We start from the raw sequence: 19839 nt of genomic DNA, 5'->3' as shown, positions 1-19839 counted from the left end.
AAATGAAGCGAGATTAAACCCAATAGACCTGCGTAGAAAGCAACATAAAAGAAATGAAGCGAGATTAAACCCAATAGACCTGCGTAGAAAGCAACATAAAAGAAATGAAGCAGACCTTGGCAAAAAGCAAAACGTGAGGGCAATGCCAATGGTAAGTGATCTTTGACCAAAATGCATACTATATAGCTTCAGTGTATAGAATTCGTAACGTTGGCACCGAAGGATTCTTTTAAAACGGTTGTCTTGCAGAGTTCTTGAAATGATTGTTGTTAGCTTATTAATGATAATATAATAATACTATTATTATATGATATCTTTTTACCCGTTCTTTACCTATATTCCTTTATTTACAATATATTCCCCACTTCTTGTTTGTTTGCTATTGTTTTTTTATTTTATACTTTATTAATTTCATTAGTAACTCTCACGAATATCAAGCAATTCTTTTTTCAGGAATATGAAGCAATTCTTTTTTCTTACAGTGATGACCCTATATGATGCCATTGTACGTTACGCCTCTCGACGTAAAAATATTTACCTTTAGTATAAATTAATTAATTTCATATGATTAATATTTATTAGAATTTAGTATAATTAATTAATTTCATATGATTAATATTTATTAGAATTTAGTATTATTTTAGAATATGAAATGAGAGTCTTGTCTTAGAATATGAAATGATTTGCATGCAAAAAATAAAAAATAAAAATAGAAGTTCCTTTTAAATCTAGATTTAAAAACATAATTTTTTAAATTAATTTTTTTTTTAAATCTAGATTTAAAAATATAATTGTTTTTTACATTTAATAAATAATAATAATAATAATAGGAAGTTGTTTTTTAATTTAGATTTGTTTCTTTTAAATATATATTTTTGTATTTAATAAATAATAAATAAATAATAATAATAGAAAGTTACTTATTTTAAATTAGATTTTAGTCTTTAACTTATTTTAAAATTATCCATTATCTAGACATAATAAATAATAATAATCGAAAGTTACTTTTTAATTTAGATTTTAGTCTTCAACTTATTTTTAAATTATCCTTTATCTAGTCATAATAAATAATAATAATAGAAAGTTACTTTTTAATTTAAATTTTAGTCTTCAACTTATTTTAAAATTATCCATTATCTAGTCCACGGAAAAAATAGTTGGGTGGGAGATTTTTTTTAAATTAATATAAATTTAAGTAAATGATTAAATCTAGATTCTTATATTGGGAATGCCGACATAAAAATAAAAATTTTGAACTTAATGAAAATTAAAATAATATATTATAAAAAAATAATAATAATAAAATAAATATACTATTAGACCTCCCTAGTTTAAAACATTCTAAAACAAAAAAAGCCAAATTTATATTTGATTTAATTATTCCAAAACTCGTCCCCTGCTTCTTATCTCTATAATCTATATTAATTAAAAAAATAATATACTATATTTACCTTAATAATTCTCTTCATAATCGTCGCATGCATGGTATTTCTAATTAGACAAAAAAGGAATTATATTTTCTGATAAATAAACAGGTAGTTCGAGGCAAAGCATGTAAGACAGCACACCAAAATACATATACTAGTATTAGAAAAAACTCAAAAAAATGTGACTACTTATTATTATAAAATCTTGGAGTTGTTTGCATTGGTGGGATTGTTCTGGGTAGATTTCAAGCTTTAGGCTAGAGCAGTTAAAAATCTCAACAATACCATTATCTACTTTCAAACAAATCCTTGTTCCAGAGTCTACCTGTCCTTTTTTCTTTCGCCTCGACTCCCAATCAACCAGAGGTCGAATCCCGGGCAGTTGTGATTCAGGCTTGGCTTCTAAAGATGAGGAGATTATTATGGGTGTTTATGATTATTGTTTTGGCGCCGCAATGTTATGGAGATCAGGCTGCTGATAAAATAACTAAGCTCCCTGGGCAGCCTGATGTGTCGTTTGATCAATATGCAGGCTATGTTACAGTCAGTCAAAAAGATGGAAGAGCTCTTTTCTATTGGTTAACTGAGGCTTCAGCAGAATCCTCCTCCAACCTTCCTCTTGTATTGTGGCTTAATGGAGGTATGATTCTTGCAGACCCAATTTGTAGAATGTTTGTTTGGTATCTATTTTGACTTTTTTTTAGATAGATGTATTTAAGATATCTATATTAGTTATAAAGATGTAATAAAATTGTATTGATTATCATTAGAGATATCTATATTAGTCATATAAAAAGATGTGATAGAAATGCATTTTCTCTTCTGATTGATTGAAAGTTATTTTATAGAATGTAAGACAATTGCTATTTGGAGACCCACTACTCCATTTTTAACAGAAGGTAGTTAACTATATACAATTAAAATGATGTATTAACCATCAGTTTATAATCAATCCTGTGTTTTCATGGCGTCCCAAAATGCAAGAGAGTTTTTAGGGGGTGCAATTTCATTGATTGATATGTATTCTTTTGTGGGCTATCTATCTTTAACAGCGAGTTTTACGTAGATTTCTATTAATATATGAAGTGTTCATTTTTTCACAAATTCATCAATTGTTCAGTTTGTCTGCAAAGTCTAATTATGAGATTTATAATGACATGAGTATACCTTTAGTTTGTTGATTTAAGCAAGGTTGAAAATCACAGAGTATATGTGAGGGAATTTAGATTCAGGATATTGTAAGATTTGCAGAGTAGAAATGAGCCCAGTTTAAAGATGAAGTTTTTTTGAGGGTGGGGGGGGTGGGGGGTCAGAAACGAATGATTCAGTCACAGACGTGCACAAAAGTTGAAGACATTTTGCAACCATGTGAAGGAAACTTTTCAATGCCTTTTAAGTTTTTTGTGGTGTGGGTGAAGTTCCGTATGAAAGTAATGATGAAATGGTGTCTGATATCTGTCCTGGTTTCGTCTGTGTGTGTTTGGAAGTCACTTTGCTAATCCACGCGCAGTACTGATCTGAGAAATTTTCTTGGCACAGAATGAAATGCCTTTGCTTTCATCATGTCTTGCCAGATAAAGTTTGCCTTTATAGACATTCGTGCTATATATATATGCTCCATTAATACTGCAACTATTGTGATTGATTACCTATAGTATTTTACAGCTAGGCAGAAAATTACTTTTTGCATAGTTCTATTCTATATATTGGAATCATAAAGTCAATGACTCTGAAATTTTGTCTTTCATGATCACTACTTACAACTGATTTTTTATCCAGTTATCATGGTCTTATAAATCTTTGACTACTTCTCATATAAACGATATATATTATCTTTTACAATCTGGATTGAATGACAATTACAGTGAGCTTATCTCTTTTAGATTTTTTTCCTGTGCCCTCCACTCATTTTTATTAGTTTTTCCTAGTATTTAGTTAGATGATTTTACAATGTATATTGATTTGTCTTTTCAGATATGTCTATGTCTTCATTTAATGTTTCAGAGATTACATTCAGTAATTCATTGTGAGGGTAATATAAAATATCAAATGAAAAACATTAACAGAATCTTGATCTATAGTGTTTTCGGATCAGATTGTGTAAGAATTTTTAGCATCAAATTCATCCCGATGATGGATCACCGAGTGAAATGTTGATGCTAAAAATTCTTACACAATCTGATCCGGATGGAAACTTGATGTCTACAATTGAATATTATCAATACTGCATGAATTGTGGGGAACTCATACCAACTACTGATTTAAAATACCAATATAAAATTATGACAATTCACTTATATAGATTTGTAAATGATCATATTTACCTATATCAATTATAATTTACAAATATAAATTCTATACAATTGAAATTTTTGTAACCATTTTTCATCTAATTCATATGTTCATTTGAATTCATTTTCATTTTTATTTCCCTCATGCATCCCTTACCTGAACTTTTACTTATCAAGTCACCCACATGGACAAGTTGACCTAATCAGAGCCATAAATTCCTTGTTGAATGTAATGGGTGATGGCAAGAGAGCATGCTTTTGTTTTCTTTCTTGTTTGTTTCTTCCATTGTATGTGTCACAGTTCTGGTCACTAGAATCTTTTTAGTTACCTGTCATTTTGCATTATTGAGAGATGATCTCATTAGAGAGGGACTCAGTCTGACCTAACAAATGTGCTTTGACTGGTATATAAAATAGATTGGCCATAGTGAGGAATCTGAGATGGGTATATTCAAACTAGAAAGCCTGTAACAGTGGCGTCTGGGCTGCAATGTAGAAGCTGTCAATCACATGCATTTTCCCACCTGTTTGTGATGTTTACATCTTTATTATATAGGCCTATGGAGATAGATTTATATTATCCCCTTTTGGACCCCATGATTTTTTCAGCGTAAAACTTAAGATACATTCTACCACTAACAGTTGTAAAAGGTATGGTTAAATTGCCCACAAAGGCAGGCGCACTCCAAGCTCTCTTGATTTAATGATCTTATAGAGTAGAGAAGTTATGATAATCATTTATAATTGATGTATATGTCTAATGGGAAATATTTTTTATTCTGAGTTACCTCATCTTTATATAACAACGTTAAGAGGAAGGCGCAAACCTGCAATCATAATGATCTAGTAAAGTTTTGAACCTACCACTTAACCAACACACTATAAGAAAAACCCATATTTATAATTGATATTTTAAATCATATTAATAGTCTATTTTATCAATTTTCAAATTCTTAAATTCAAATATTTATTTTTATATATTTATTTTTATTGATTTATGACAGCATCTTTTCTAAGTAGTTTACCAATATTTTTATGATATAATTTGCATGACCTATATTTTGTCTTGATCTAAATATAATTAAATTGAGAATCAAAACAACTGTCATGAAATTTCTATTCCTTACGGTGGCATGAAATCATATTTATAAACGTTTGTTTTTCAGTTCCATTTGCGTCATTGCTCACGAAACTTAGTTGTCAACTTTCAACTCACAACGTGAAGGGACTAATTGGCCAACAAGACGTAAGACTTTGTTTATACGCAAACAATTCCCAGCAGTCAAATAACGAATAAATAATCCCAAATGACAACAGATCTGTTTATACTTTATTAACAACCCAGAATAGCTAGTATAATAAAATCTTAGATTAAAATACTATAACGTTAATCCCTTTGTCCGCATAGCCGACTAAACTGTCCTATTGTTCAACAACTTTGAATATGAGAATTTAATATCATTTATAAGATTGTTACGTTGTTTGTTTGTACAGGTGTAATATCTTTTTAGCAGAGAGTTAAGGATTGAGTGGTATCTATACATCAGGATTATTTAGACATAATTTCAACTTTGTTCTTTAGATCTTTAATCCATGAAACAATTAAAGAACATACCATTATCAATCTTATCGCTTAAAAAACATAACATCATCGACCTTGTTCCTTTAATCTTAATGAATGAGATAATTAAAAAATATACAATCATCGTCACTAATTGTGCTCAATTGTTTGAACGACAATCCTTTGCTTGACTATTATTTGAGACTTATTTTTGTTGGTAATGGTTAAATTGCAGGTCCAGGGTGTTCATCAGTGGCCTATGGAGCCTCAGAGGAAATCGGGCCTTTCCGTATAAAGAAGGATAGCTCTGGACTATACCTGAATGAGTTCTCCTGGAACAGTGGTAAGACATATCCACTAGTTTCAGTCAAAGACCATTAATTTCAGCAATATATCTCTAATTCATGAGTTATAATTATTACTATTGCAGTTGCAAATTTACTGTTTCTTGAATCTCCTGCTGGAGTGGGGTTTTCTTATACAAATACAACGTCCAACCTGTATAATACTGGGGACAAGAGCACTGGTACATGATGCTTCTTAGCATTTACTAAACATTTTCTTTTTATTTTTTAACGGACTTTAGCTCTTGTATGGATCTCAACTTAGTAATATTATAACGAGGAATTGTTTGTTTTTTTTCAGCTCAGGATGCGTTTACATTTCTTGTTCACTGGTTCGATCGATTCCCACAATACAAGCACCGAGAATTTTACATATGTGGAGAGAGCTACGCAGGTGAGTGCATATATATAAATAAATAATGGAATATATTCTGCAGTGACTCGCTCTAAGAATGAATTGTTAAAATTGCATTTCTAATTATATTTATTATGTTAAACGCAGGACATTATGTTCCACAGCTTGCGAAGAAAATCTATGAATTCAACAGGAAACTGAAATCTTCTCCCTTCATCAATCTCAAGGGCTTTATGGTATGTATTTTTTAAACAATTTAAACAAGAAATTGAAATTGTTTATTTTTTATTTTTTATTTTATAATTAAAAAAAAAACACTATCACATGTTCATATAATAGAATGCAATATTTTTGTCTGCATTGTTCCAAGATCTTTGGTACATGTTACATTGAAATACAGTTATCTATCATATGCCTATAGTCCCAAGTACGGAGGTCATATAGTTACCAATTATTCAAACTATCTAAATTGAATATTTTATATTGGTTTATATGTAAATTCAAATTTATTAATTAAATTAAATTTTTTTTATGAAAATATGCATTAGTATAGTATACAAATCTAAAAAAACATAGGGGGACACATGGTCACCCTTCAAAATAACATAGGCAATACTCGGAAAGCAGAACTAAAGTCACACAAGTAGAGCATGGAAAGCAAAATAATGGCTAGACAAAATAATAGGCATATGCGCCAAGCCCAAGTAGCAAATAACTATAACCAAACTAAGCAACAAGTGCGATCCTAGAGGGTGGCAGAGGAGGATCTCAATCATCCAGTTTGTCTCATACATCAACAAGGTTTAGAGTGACATCAGGTAAGGACCACCCCTCGTCAACACTCATCTCTCCCTCTTCTTTATCTTCAGTCTGCTTCAATGAGATAGATAGATCCAACCAAAGGAGCCACTTTGAGGACTTTGGCCAACCACCACTACCAATTGTCGAAGGCTACCCACTACCACCACTGGTAGACGGCCTTGCACCACTTGAAGGCCACCTGGAGGTAGAACCTTTACATAGGGGAGAAGCAAAGAGTTCTTGAGTCAAGCCACCCCTACCACCATATTGGCAGTGAGGGGCTTAGGATCTTGGTGAGCCAGAGTGTTGAGCAAAGAAACTTTGACATCAGTGGCCCCGAGATGGCGAATGGTCATGGGAGGTGGAACTATACAAGGGAACCCTAGCCACCATGCATGGGGCATTACCCCAATGTTCAACTAGATCCTAAAGGTGAGGAACCTCTAGAGCCACATTGTTCGCTTGAACTTGAATCTATAGCATCACATTATTACAAATAGCAGCTCTAGTAAAAAGCAAAACAGAAGTATCAATAGAATTGTGAGCAAAAAAATAGCATTTCTTGGATCTCCACTCTAAAAGCATGCCAAATTTGGGTATACTTGATGCGAGGCCAGTCCCCCAAAAGAACCATATGCCAAGAAAAGGGTTATGGGCAAAAGGGGTAAAAAAGTCAAGAATCCAACTCCACAATTGCTGAGAACAATGGCAAAACCAAAAAAGATGTTTGAAAGTCTTTGGTTGGCCACAAAATGAACACTATGGATCCAAAACCCCCATATGTTTGAGACGAGCCCATGAGCAAGCCTTGGAAAAGAATACAACCAAGAAAAATAGGCAAACTTAGGTTTAGTGATAATTACCCTGATAGGGTTAAAATGTCATTGCCAAATAGGCAAAGGCGATTGCAAATGCCATAGTAAATTAAGAGTTAGAACATAGGAAGATGAGAAGAAAGCCAAAGGTAGCCCAGACATAGCTTGTAATTACAAAAAGTTGTGTTGCGATGCCAACGCCAATCCTTCCACTAAGGCTTGATAGAATGGATGCCAAGCTTGTGTAGCATATTTAGAGGTAGAGATGACACAACCATATCAAATGTTTGTCAGTTTGGCTATATGAGATGGTATTGGACTCTTGAATCTTCCCCAGTGCAAAGATTCATAATAGCTCTAGAAAACAATTATTGGAGAGTGTGGATGCCCTTCATATGAAATCACATGGCACAGACCCAAGGTAGGAAAGCCAAGGGGAGCCCTTGAACCCAAATGAGAGGATACCACCAAAGGTTATGATGATTACAAGATAACCAATCATGATATCCAAAGCCCCAACCCATCTAAGTTGGGGCTTAACAACTTCCTAGACATTCCATATACTTTTGGCAACAAAAGTGCCTTTGGTTTGGACAAATTTTGATATAAAAAGAATGGTTTGAAAGCCAATCCCCTTCCAAGTATGCATATGAGCTAGAAAACCAAAGGAAATGCAGTGTCTAAGAAGAACCTTCCAGGTATCATTCCTAGAAATGACATGAACAATCCATTTATCACAGAGAGCTAAACCTTGTCTTCGAGTATAAAGGAGACCAAACCCACCACAATCTTATGGGAGGCAACAAAAATCCCAAGCCAAATGGTGAAAACCTTTGTGGTCCTTAAAAGAGGCCAATAAGAAACCATGAAGAAGCTTATCTAATTTCAAATGTGAGGCATTGGAAGGAGCCCAACATGAAAAATAATACACATGGATGGCTACTAGGATTTTGGAACAAACTTAGAATTTACTTGCCAAGGAAAGATGCTTGATAATCCAATATGAGAGCTTCTCCTTTATTCTAGCAAGAACAACATTGCAAAGGTTAATGGGAGATGCTTGAAAGGCAAAGGGAATGCCCACGAAGGAAAACATTTTCCCATAGCCAATCCACTTCCACCAGAATCTAAGAAGCTAGGAAGACATGGGAGGGAAAGATTAGTGATAACACTGAGTTTTATGCCATTGAATGGCAGAACCAGGAGCTAGACAAAAAGTGTCAAGACACTAAAGAGCCTCTTTGATATTTTTCTCCTCTTTAATGAGGTGACAAAAGAGCCATCCACAAAGTGACCATTAACCAACTGATTTGATGACTCGATTAGGGTAAAATTCCTCAAACTCTCCCAATAGAGATAGAGTTTGCCAAGAAATATCCAAAATATTCAATAGCAAGAACATGTACAAAAAGGGAGCAAGAGGGCAAACTTGATGAATAGAATGATGGAGCCCAAACATAGAAGACTAGTAGTCATTAATGGTGATACACATAGATACATCCCCAAAAATCATTTGCATGGGCTGAACAAAATGAGGGCCAAAGCCAAGGGCTCCCAACATAGCCAGAATGAAAGGCCACTCAATATGATCATAGGCCTTGGCAAAATCAATTTTTAGGAACGGAGCTTTTTTTTTTTAACATGGAGCATATTCGATACCTTCCTAGACAACAATAATGTTATCTAGAATAAATCTAGATTTAATAAAACCTATTTGTTTAGGGTGAACAATTTGATGGAGCAAATGATGGAATTTTAGCACCAAGGGCTTGGCTATGATCTTGTAGAAGACATTGAGGAGAGTAATGGACCATCAATTACAAATATCTTGTAGATAGTGAGGTTTAGGTATGAATTTGATGTTGCCTCTATTGATTAGGCTAATATTGGTTATGAAAAGTCTCCAAGTAGACCTTGTGAAGATTGGAACCAACGTAGGGTGAAAGGGCTTTGTAAAACTCACATGGGAGACTGTCACAACTAGGAACTTTGTCATCTACCATGGAACTTACAACCTCTTTCAAGTCCTCTAAGGTGAGAAATTGGGCACAAAATTTATACTAGGCCTCAAATAGATGATATGGCACAACTCAGAGATAATTATAGAGAGCCCAATCTCACTTAGGGGAAGCATCTTGAGTAGTCAAAACTTTTTCATAAGGGCATTTAAATTCCTAGAGAATATCTGACAGCTCAGAGAGAACCATCTATGCTTCTCTGAATTTTTTAATGCCTATTGATTATTGAGGAGCGTGAAGAGCCAAAAAAACTCTTTAGAAGATTGGTCACCAACCTTTAACCAATGGAGTTTAGGCTTGACTTGAGCACCTCTAGTAGAATGGACATCTGCAATTTGCTTTTACTTATGTAAGTGGGTCACTTGAATTGAAAACTTGGTGAGAAGGGGTTGGTGGAAAGGGCTTCTATGTCATTTCAAAGGTCGAGGTAATAGCCTTGTAGGATTGTCAATTAAGAATAGCAAGATGATGCCTATAAATGCAAAGGAAGTGTGGTGTGTATTGAATAGCATGGTTCCACCATACTATTGAGTGGAATGAAATTCAAAATTCCAAACCCATTGTATGTGGGCCAATGTAGGCATGTGACACAGCAAAGAAGTATTCAAGAAAAACTACATTTTGGAAGGACATGTCAACCCCACATGCCATTCAATGTCAATCTTAATGGGGTAGTGATTTGACAAGGTGACCTTAGGGAGAGGTATAATTGATAGAGCTTTACAAGATGAAAATAAAAAAAGGATTGAGTCGTAATCATGGCAAGATCAAGCCATTTAAGAGTCATTTTTTGCTCAAAAATTCCTCCACATATGCTAGACAATTTGAGGATGGCAGCGATAAGAATTGGGATCATAAAGTACCAATTTTGTTACACATATCGAACCACTCTTGTTCACCAATTTTCAAATGAAAAGGGAATAAGCCTTCATTGTCAAATGCCAACTCAATCATATTGAAATCCCCACACAAAACCCAAGTGGCTAGGGGCATTAAATCATCAATCACCATAGGGAAAATCGTTCAATAGCATCATTGGGAGCATAAACATTAATGATCCCAAAAGAATAATTTTCAATTTACATGAGGATCCACACTAGCCAATGAGTATGATCAGAACCATGGTCAACTATGTAGGAATGTCATTGTGGCACAAGAAGAGTAACAACCCCTCCATGACCAGCCTCGTGTTTGGAAGCAAAAATTAGGCCAGTTCGACAAATAACCTAACATTTTCTAGAGAGCATGAAAGAAGCAATATTAATTTCCTAAAGACATACCACATCAATCCCAGGATAATTCTACAAAGTATCCCGCATGGAATACTTCTTGGTGAGGTTCGTAAGACCTTAAACATTCCATAAGAGAGTATATATGTAGCATATTCTTTCATTTTATCATCATCCTCAAGTGAAGAGAACTAGTTTTGCAAGAAGGTTGAAGCTAGCTAGAATTTAGGCAACCCACTCTTCCATTTTTGTGGAACAATCTTTCCTTCACATGCTCAAAAGGGTTGCAAGATGGCATAACTAGTGAGATTGAGCTGAAAAAACTTCACACCAAGGTTTGACAAACTGAAGCCTTGACAGTATTGGAAATAATACTTTCTTTCCCCTTCCTAAAAAGATTTGAAATCAAAGACCTAGTGATTGAGAAGCAGTGGATTCTTGAGGCTTTGTAGACATAGTTTCGGATGAGGTGGTCTTTTCCTTACACATCATTGTCATCTATTTTTCTTCAAATTTGGTCTCCTCCAAAGAGGCGTGTGGAGGCTCTACAACCCTAGGAGGGGTTTAATCTCTTGGAGCAACTAGGGGCCGATCCTTAATCTTGTACTTAGAAGATTGATCATGGAAACAAGTATTAGGTAGATTCGGATAGAGCACATGCTAGGTGTGCTAAAGACCTTCTATCTAAATATCAGTCATGTCTTTAAGGTCATGAGACAAATCTACTTCAACACAAACCCTTTTTTGGGGTTGAGCATGATATAACCAATCCGGTTAAACACAAACAACCTTCCCGAGGGAAGCAACAATGGAAGAAAGAAATGCCAACAAGGTAGAGAAAGACTTGAGAACAAAACCCAAATGAGGACCTGGAACTTCTTTTCATTAGAGAAACAAAAGTCTTGAGACCAAGGCTAAAAAACAAGCAAGGATGACCTAATGTACCATGGCCCATTCTAAGAAATGAGTTGGACATGGTTAATATTAACAAAATGAAACAAGCAAAATCCTTTGGTAAGATTTTGGATGCCAACAAGGTGGATCCCATGAGGGGCCCATGCCTTGGTGATCCAATTCTGAAGCATTCTTTAAGGGGGAACCCTCCCAACAAAATAACTAATAAGTGTAAATTGCTCTAAGCTTTTACATGTGAAATCAAATTTTGAAGTGGGTAAAACCACATCCAAAGGATTATTAGAAGGCATACCTTGTGAAAAAAAATTGAAACAAATTTTGCCAAATGCCAAAACATCAACACCAACATCAACTACTAGTTTAAAATTGGTTGTGTCCATAAAAACCCTAGAAAGTCTCATAGTAAATGTAGTATGATGGCCAACAGACACAAAAAATCAATAAGTAGTGAAAAAACAAGAAACCCTAACATAATGAAAAACCATCCCCAATTAAATTAACTTCATGAAGTCTAATGGAGACAAGTAAAAGTCCATCTTAGTTAACTTCACTTTTCAAATGTATTAGAATTTTTGCTTATAGGAGACTTATAATTTTAAGTGATTTGAAAACTATTTAATTTATAAGATTATAGAAGATTCTTATAATAAGTAATTTGAAAGCTATTTAATATTAAGTAATTTGTATTTATATTGTTTTATTTTGATTTTATATTAGCTTTAATGAAAAGATTACAATAGATAGATTTCTACATGATCAATAATAACAAAATGACACTTATTTAAATGCAAATAAGATGAAAATAACAACATTCTAATTGTTTTCAAGGTGTGTAAAATAAAAGAAAATAACTACTACATGTATGTATACATACATACATACATACATACATATTCTAGAATGCACAAATCAAATTGACAAGTGTCTTAGAAGAAATTGAGTTATTCATTGTGATAGGTAGAATAATTAACATATATAAGAGTAGAGATGTAAGAAAACCCATTCTAGTGAGACTGGTGAGACTAATTTATCAAAGTGAACAAATTAATCTAGGTGATAACACGATAGTGTATTTAACATTTTAGTTTAAGTGGAACACTTAAAATCAACATTTTTCAATTTATTTCAAGAATTTAAAAATGGTGTAAATGAATGAGTTGCAAATTTTGTATATGTATATAAAAGTGGACTCAAAACATATAGAGAAAATACATGAACATGCAATGTCACCATAATAACCCTAAAACTTCATAGAATAGTAGGATCATATCTACAAGTCAAAGTTTATTAATTTATGGAAGCTTTTTATTTATTGATCAACCACCACATCATCCTCTTCATAGAGTTGTAGACATACATATATAGATATATAATTAACTCCAAAATATGTATTCTTGACTTCTAATAATTTTGGTATATATATTAAGAAACATAATTTTTTATTTTTTTTAAAACTAATTTAAAACTAACATTTTTTAATATAAAATCATCGAAATTTTAAAATATATATTAATACCCCCACTCTCTATATTTCCAAATAAAAAGAATGATTTCATTTCTAAATTAAAAATTACATTGAAAATAAAAAGAAATATATTACCAAGTAACTTTCAAATTTTGCCTGCAGTTAAAATGAACATGTTTTCAAAATTAGCTTTAGATCATATGCATTCTTCCATAGGTTACATAAATTCTCAATATTTTTTCAATGCTCTGAAGTATAATGTCTTCATGTCTAGGTGGGAAATGCAGTTATAGATGATCACTATGATGGGGTTGGAACTACGCGTTACTGGTGGAACAGTGCCCTAATATCAGATTCAACTTATTACTCTATCATGAAAACCTGCAACTTTAGCTCACATAATTATTCATTGGCCTGCAATGTGCTTCTAGATGATGTTGTAAACCAGGAGATGGGCAACATAGACCAATACAGTATTTATACTCCAGTATGCACTGAAGCAGAAGGGAACAAAACCAAACAGTTCCAGAGATTTAGAAAATCGGTACTCATCATTACTACCAAAACCTTTGCATAAACTCTCTTAAACCCTGCTTGCTTATATATTTTTCTTCCATGAATAAATTATGTGATACCCATTTTACAGCTGCTGAGAAGGAAAGCTGGGTACGATCCTTGCACTGAGAATTATGCACAGATATACTACAATCGCAGAGATGTGCAAAAAGCTCTGCATGCTAATACCACTGGCATGCCTTACAGTTGGACTGATTGCAGGTGAGCACAAGATGTTTTATCTTTGTACAAGTGTGATTTTCTAATCTTTGAAAGAAGAAAATGGTCACTAACCATGAAAAGATTTGTTCACAGTAATGTACTGTTCGAAAACTGGGTTGATTCAGATTTTTCAATACGTCCCATTTACAAAGAGCTTATTAAAGGAGGTCTTAGAATTTGGGTTTTCAGGTACGTGCCATACACTATTCAAATTATCTATGAAATGAACTGGATAAAAAAATGAAACATTTTATTTATGTATTATAATATTAGTTGGTAAGAGTTTTCTATTGTTTATGTAGTATTCAAAAGATTGTTTTTGGAAATAATTGTATATGTTTTTGAATCAATATTTCGGATCACATTCAGTGATCTATCATTAAGAATAGGGAAGCATGATGCTTCTAATTCTTGATGATGGATCATTGACTGTGATTCAAAACATCGATACAAAAAACATGCATTGTTGATTCTAGAAGTAATCTGTACGTAGACTGTAGAAAAACATACAGAGTTGATTCATCACTTTCCACTTCTTCATGATGGATCATTGAGTGTGATCTATTATTAAGAAGAGGAAAGTGATGCTTCCAATTCCTAATGATAGATCATTGAGTGTGATTCAAAATGCTAATATAGAAACATAGATAGTTGATTCTAGAAATTATCTGTTGAATATTACATGAACTGTAGAAAAGCATACATAGTTGATTCATCACTTTCCTCTTCTACATGATGGATCATTGAGTGTGACTCAAAAGACTAATATAGAAACATAGATAGTTGATTCTAGAAATTATCTATTGAATACTACGTGAACAATAAGAAAAATATATACAGTTGATTCATCACTTTCTTCTTCCTCATATGATGGATCATTGAGTGTGATCCAAAACATTGCTACACCGTTGATACCAAAAACAATCTGTTGAATACTATTTGGACTATAGAAAAAAATACATAGTTGATTAATCTTTTGAATACCATATGGATTGTGAAAAAACATACACAGTTGATTTTGGATAAAGTTTTTGAATATTATAACATTGCTCATCTGATTATACAGACTAAATATGGAATTGGAATTGAAAACAAAACTAACAAATGTTCTTAAATTTTGTATATGCAAAATGAATTAAATTATTATGATGTGTGACAAAGTTAAACACCATTAGATATATAAATTGCAATTGAAAAAATATTTTTAATTTGTTTCACTATGTGCTATATGGTGAAAATAAAAATTGAATTAAATGTAAACAAGTAGGAGGTATTTTTTCTAGAGATCAGAAAGTATTTATTATGATTTGATTTAAACAACACACTCTAAACTTTGACTTGTTTAAATGACTCATCTTAAATCACACTACAAATGAGTCCCACTTTAAAAAAAAGAATCACCTAAACCAGTCAAAACTTACACCACCTTGTTTAAATCCGACCATCGACTATATATTTTAGAATAACAAAAAAATTATTCTATGCCATTTACTCATTAAACTGCATCACTTAAAAATGTTTCCATGATGAATATCATGTGCAGTGGTGACACCGATGCTGTAGTTCCAGTGACAGCAACCAGATTATCTTTAGCTCATCTCCATCTTAAAGTTAAAACTCCTTGGTATCCATGGTACACAAATAATCAGGTACAAAATTCTTTGCCTTGCAGTCTCAATTTGAAGGAAAATAATGAATTTAGACAGTTATGATCGTTGATTGATTAATTTACATGTTAATGTTTCAGACCGTTGGTGGGAGGAGTGAAGTATATGAAGGGCTTACTTTTGCTACAGTGAGGGGTGCTGGGCATGAAGTTCCTCTTCACCAACCTCGCAGAGCTTTGATTCTTTTCAAGTCATTTCTGAAAGGACATAGCTTGCCTAGCAGCAGATTGCCAAGAAATTAAGGCCAGCATTTACTTGTTTCTTTAATTTTCTTCTGCAGGTGATTTAATTCTTTACAATAGGGAAGGTCAATAAGTGGATCAAGGTTGTTCATATTTTGAAAAACAAAAGGAATTAATAAGATGAGATTCACTTCAAAAAGAAAAAATTAGTGAGATCAAATTTTCATGCTTGATTATCTTCAACAACAAAATCTTTCTTGACTATTGTTAAAATATTTTAAATATACCAAACATCCATGCTAACAAAAATAAAAACAGGAATTAGTCAAAAATAATTGTCTTTGATTAAATTATAAAATAAATTATTGTCGTTATAAGTAGTTCCTTTATTATATCCCTACTAATTCTTTAGTTAAGTTTTTAAGTGGCTTTCATAGAACTTTTTTCTTTTAGTCAACTTTTAAGTTGGGGTCTTCATACAACTTTTCTAAACTTTCAAAGTCTAAATTTAATTGTTTGACATTTTCAATTTTATTAAATTTGTCTTTCAAATATATATATATATATATTTTTTGATAAAAGTGGATAGAACCACTGAACTATATTAAATTTTAAAAGTTTTTTTTACAGTGTCTGGTTCAAAAAGCACTGAAGGGAAAGAACCAATAAGAAAACCCTTCAGTATTGCTTAAGTAGCAAGCCTATTCTACCCAATACCAAATGCCCATTGGCATAGTACATCAAAAACCCATCCCAATTACATAAGTTGCATTAGATATAAAGGAAGCCATCAACAGAAGCATATAGAAGGAAGATTAAATTATGATCACCGAAGGATGCATATCCATTGCTGCCAAAAAACATCAGTCTGAACCACCCCTGTCTATGAAACACAATTCTCCAAACCACTGGTTAGAATGATACCACATAGCAGAAATGAAACCATAATCAGAGACCCTGTCAAAATAAACATTGTGATCAAGCATAGCAAAACCCACACCAAAGAAAAGCCACACCAAATAAGGAGGTTGATGAACACTACAACTATGCCCTTCTTTACTTCAAATATTCCAAAACCGAGGAAGGGATCTCATCCACACTTACCTCTTGCATATTAGCTTCACTGTCAATGGCTAAGTTAGCCAAGAAATCTGCAATCTTATTCACTTACCTATAACAATAGGAAATCAAAAAGGAATCAAAAAAATCTAATTTTTTGCAAAATATGATCAAGTAGATATTGTAATTGCCAACAATTCGACTTCTTTTTCATGACACTTTGAATAATAACCATAGAATCACCCTCAATTATCAAGTCCTTAATTCCCAAAGATATAGCCATATCCAAACCAAAGGACAAAGCAAAGAATTATGTACAATTGTTAGACTTGAAACCAATCGCATGACAACGAGCCTGAACAAATCTTACCTTATGATCATAAATTACCATACCTACCCCTACCAGGCCAGGGTTCCCACGAGAAGCACCGTCAAAATTCAATTTAAAGTGCCCTTGCGGAGGAGGTTTCTAGCAAGCCAAATTTCTCTTACTTATAGCATTAGTCTTATTTAAAATAGATCCATGAGAAGGTAAGACTAATAACATTCTCCAAACTCGAGTTACCCTACCATCCCAATGACAAAAAGAGGTAAGGGTTTCCAAATTCTTATAGATAAAAGACAAAGCAACTTTAGAGATGGAAGATTCAATCCTCAATAAAACCTTAGCCAAGGAAGAACTTGTTTGTTTAAAAATCCTATTATTACGCTCTAACCAAATATTCCAAATCACAATAGATGGAGAAATAATCCAAAGACATGCATAGAAAGATGAGGCAAACAGGAGAGGCCAGGCTCTAAAGTGGGAAAGGAGATCCTTACCAATAAAAAAGGATAGATTAAGTTTTTCAAACAACCACTGCCAGCAAGCATAGGCAAAATCACAGTGAAGAAACAAGTGTTCAGAGGATTCTAAATTTTTATTACAAAAGACACAAGAAAATACTGCCGTAATACCCAACCTGTCCAACCTCATTCCTGTAAGGACCCTGTCCTGCACTACTAACCAAGCAAAAGCACCAGCCTTTGGGAGGCAAGCCATATGCCAAAACAGCTTGTATGGCCAAGTAGATAAATCTTTAGCAACCAAGAGAGAATTATAGCCTAACTGTGTACTTACCAGAGATATTCCTTGTCTAGATAAGCTCATCATCGGCATCAGAAAGAATTATTACTCTCTCCCCCAACATCTTTCCATATTCCAATTTCACATTTTGATCAATATCTAAAAACTCAATTGATTTCCATTTTGCCACCTTAAGATTCCCACTATACTCAATTTCAAAATAATTAGCCACAAAGACACCCCAAAGGGAAGAAAGAGTCGAAATTAAAGGAGACCAATCCATCGAGTTCACCAAAGGGGGATGTCCATTCCAAACTTCCTCCCAAAACCTGACCTTTCTACCATTATGAACAATCCATGAGAGATGAGGCAAAATCACTGATCTACATTTACATAGAAAATTCCAAATAGCTGAACCAGACGATAAATTAGAAACTTGAAAAACATACTCTCTTGGTCTATTATTTAAATATTTAGCAAACATAATTTGTGCCCAAAAGGAGAATGGTCTCTCATACAATTTCCAAACCAACTTAGCACCTAAGGCTAAACTCTGACTTTCTAGACTCCTAATGCCTGTGCCCCCAAGGTTTTTAGGCAAACAAACTTTATCCCATGCTACCAGAGGGAGTTTCTTCTTACATTCTTTATTATTACTCCAAAGGAAGGACCTAAGAGTATCTTGCAAACTAACAAGAACTCCTTTCGGAGACTGCAAAATAGACATGAGGTAAATAGGAACAACATTTAGGACAGACTTAATAAGAACAATCTTACCAGCCAAAGATAACAATCTATGATTCCAGGATAGGATCCTTCTAGAGATAACTGAAATGATCTTATCCCAAAACTCAACTCTATCCTTCTTAATGAAGAAAGGTATACCAAGATAAGAACAAGGAAGATTTCCATATGCAAATCCCCAAAAAATCTTCAATCTATCCTGAACCAATTGTGAAGCATGAAGGAAAAAAATCTTTGACTTATCAACATTGACTCTCTGACCAGAAAAGGATGCATAATTCTGTATTATCCCCTTAATCACTCTTGTCTCACCCAAAGAGGCCTGACCAAATAAAAAGGTATCATCTGCAAACAAGCAATGTGAAATTCTTTGTGGAACATTATGAATCCTAATTCCCTTCCAAAGCCCTCCCAGCTTAGCGGCTCTTATAGCCCAACTGAATGTTTTAGCTAGAAGAATGAACAAGAAAGGAGATAGGGGATCCCCCTGCCTCAAACCCCTAGAAGAGGAGAAAAAACCACAAGGGGAGCCATTAATTATAACTGAGAACCTTGCAGAAGAAATACAACCATGAATCCATTTGACCCATGCCTTGGAAAAGCCCAATTTAAGTAGAACAACACACAACGCCCCCCATTCTACTCTATCATATGCTTTCATCATATCTAATTTGAGAATCATGGTCGGGATTCTCTGAGTAGAAATAGAATGCGAAATGCATGCGCCACTATAGCTCCCTCTGCCATCTCCCTTCCTGGAACAAAACCACCTTGTTCTAAAGAAATGATCCTAGGCAGAATTTTAGCCAACCTTAAAGAAATAACCTTGGTAAAAATCTTGTACAAAGTATTACATAAAGTAATAGGGCGATAATCAGCAAATGTCTTGGTAACCTCTTTTTTAGGAATAATTGTAATCATTGTAGTATTGAGCTCTTTCAAAATAGACCTATTCCTTCTAGCTTCCTCAAGGGCCAATAAAACATCATTTCCCACAAAATCCCAACATTTCTGAAAAAATTACGGAGTAAATCCATCCGGTCCCAGAGCCTTATCAGGGTTCATTGCAAAAACAACATTCTTAACTTCATCCAAAGAAAAAGGAGACATCAACATTTTATTA

The 19839-nt window shown here is 33.5% G+C and overlaps 1 protein-coding gene across 1 annotated transcript; it reads left to right on the top strand.

Annotated features, from left to right (window-relative positions):
• The first annotated feature begins 1659 nt into the window (after positions 1-1659).
• LOC131072563 (serine carboxypeptidase 24) lies at positions 1660-16088 on the top strand. The gene is made up of 10 exons (XM_058008747.1): positions 1660-2067; positions 5515-5622; positions 5710-5805; positions 5925-6017; positions 6126-6214; positions 13496-13765; positions 13868-13998; positions 14092-14187; positions 15542-15647; positions 15746-16088. Exons 1-10 carry the CDS (start codon positions 1836-1838, stop codon positions 15905-15907), a joined length of 1383 nt encoding a protein of 460 aa, XP_057864730.1. The 5' UTR covers positions 1660-1835; the 3' UTR covers positions 15908-16088.
• The last annotated feature ends 3751 nt before the right edge of the window (positions 16089-19839 follow it).

The sequence above is a fragment of the Cryptomeria japonica genome, chromosome 10 (assembly GCF_030272615.1).
Source record: "Cryptomeria japonica chromosome 10, Sugi_1.0, whole genome shotgun sequence".
Lineage (NCBI taxonomy): Eukaryota > Viridiplantae > Streptophyta > Pinopsida > Cupressales > Cupressaceae > Cryptomeria > Cryptomeria japonica.
This window is presented reverse-complemented; position numbering and strand designations above follow the sequence as displayed.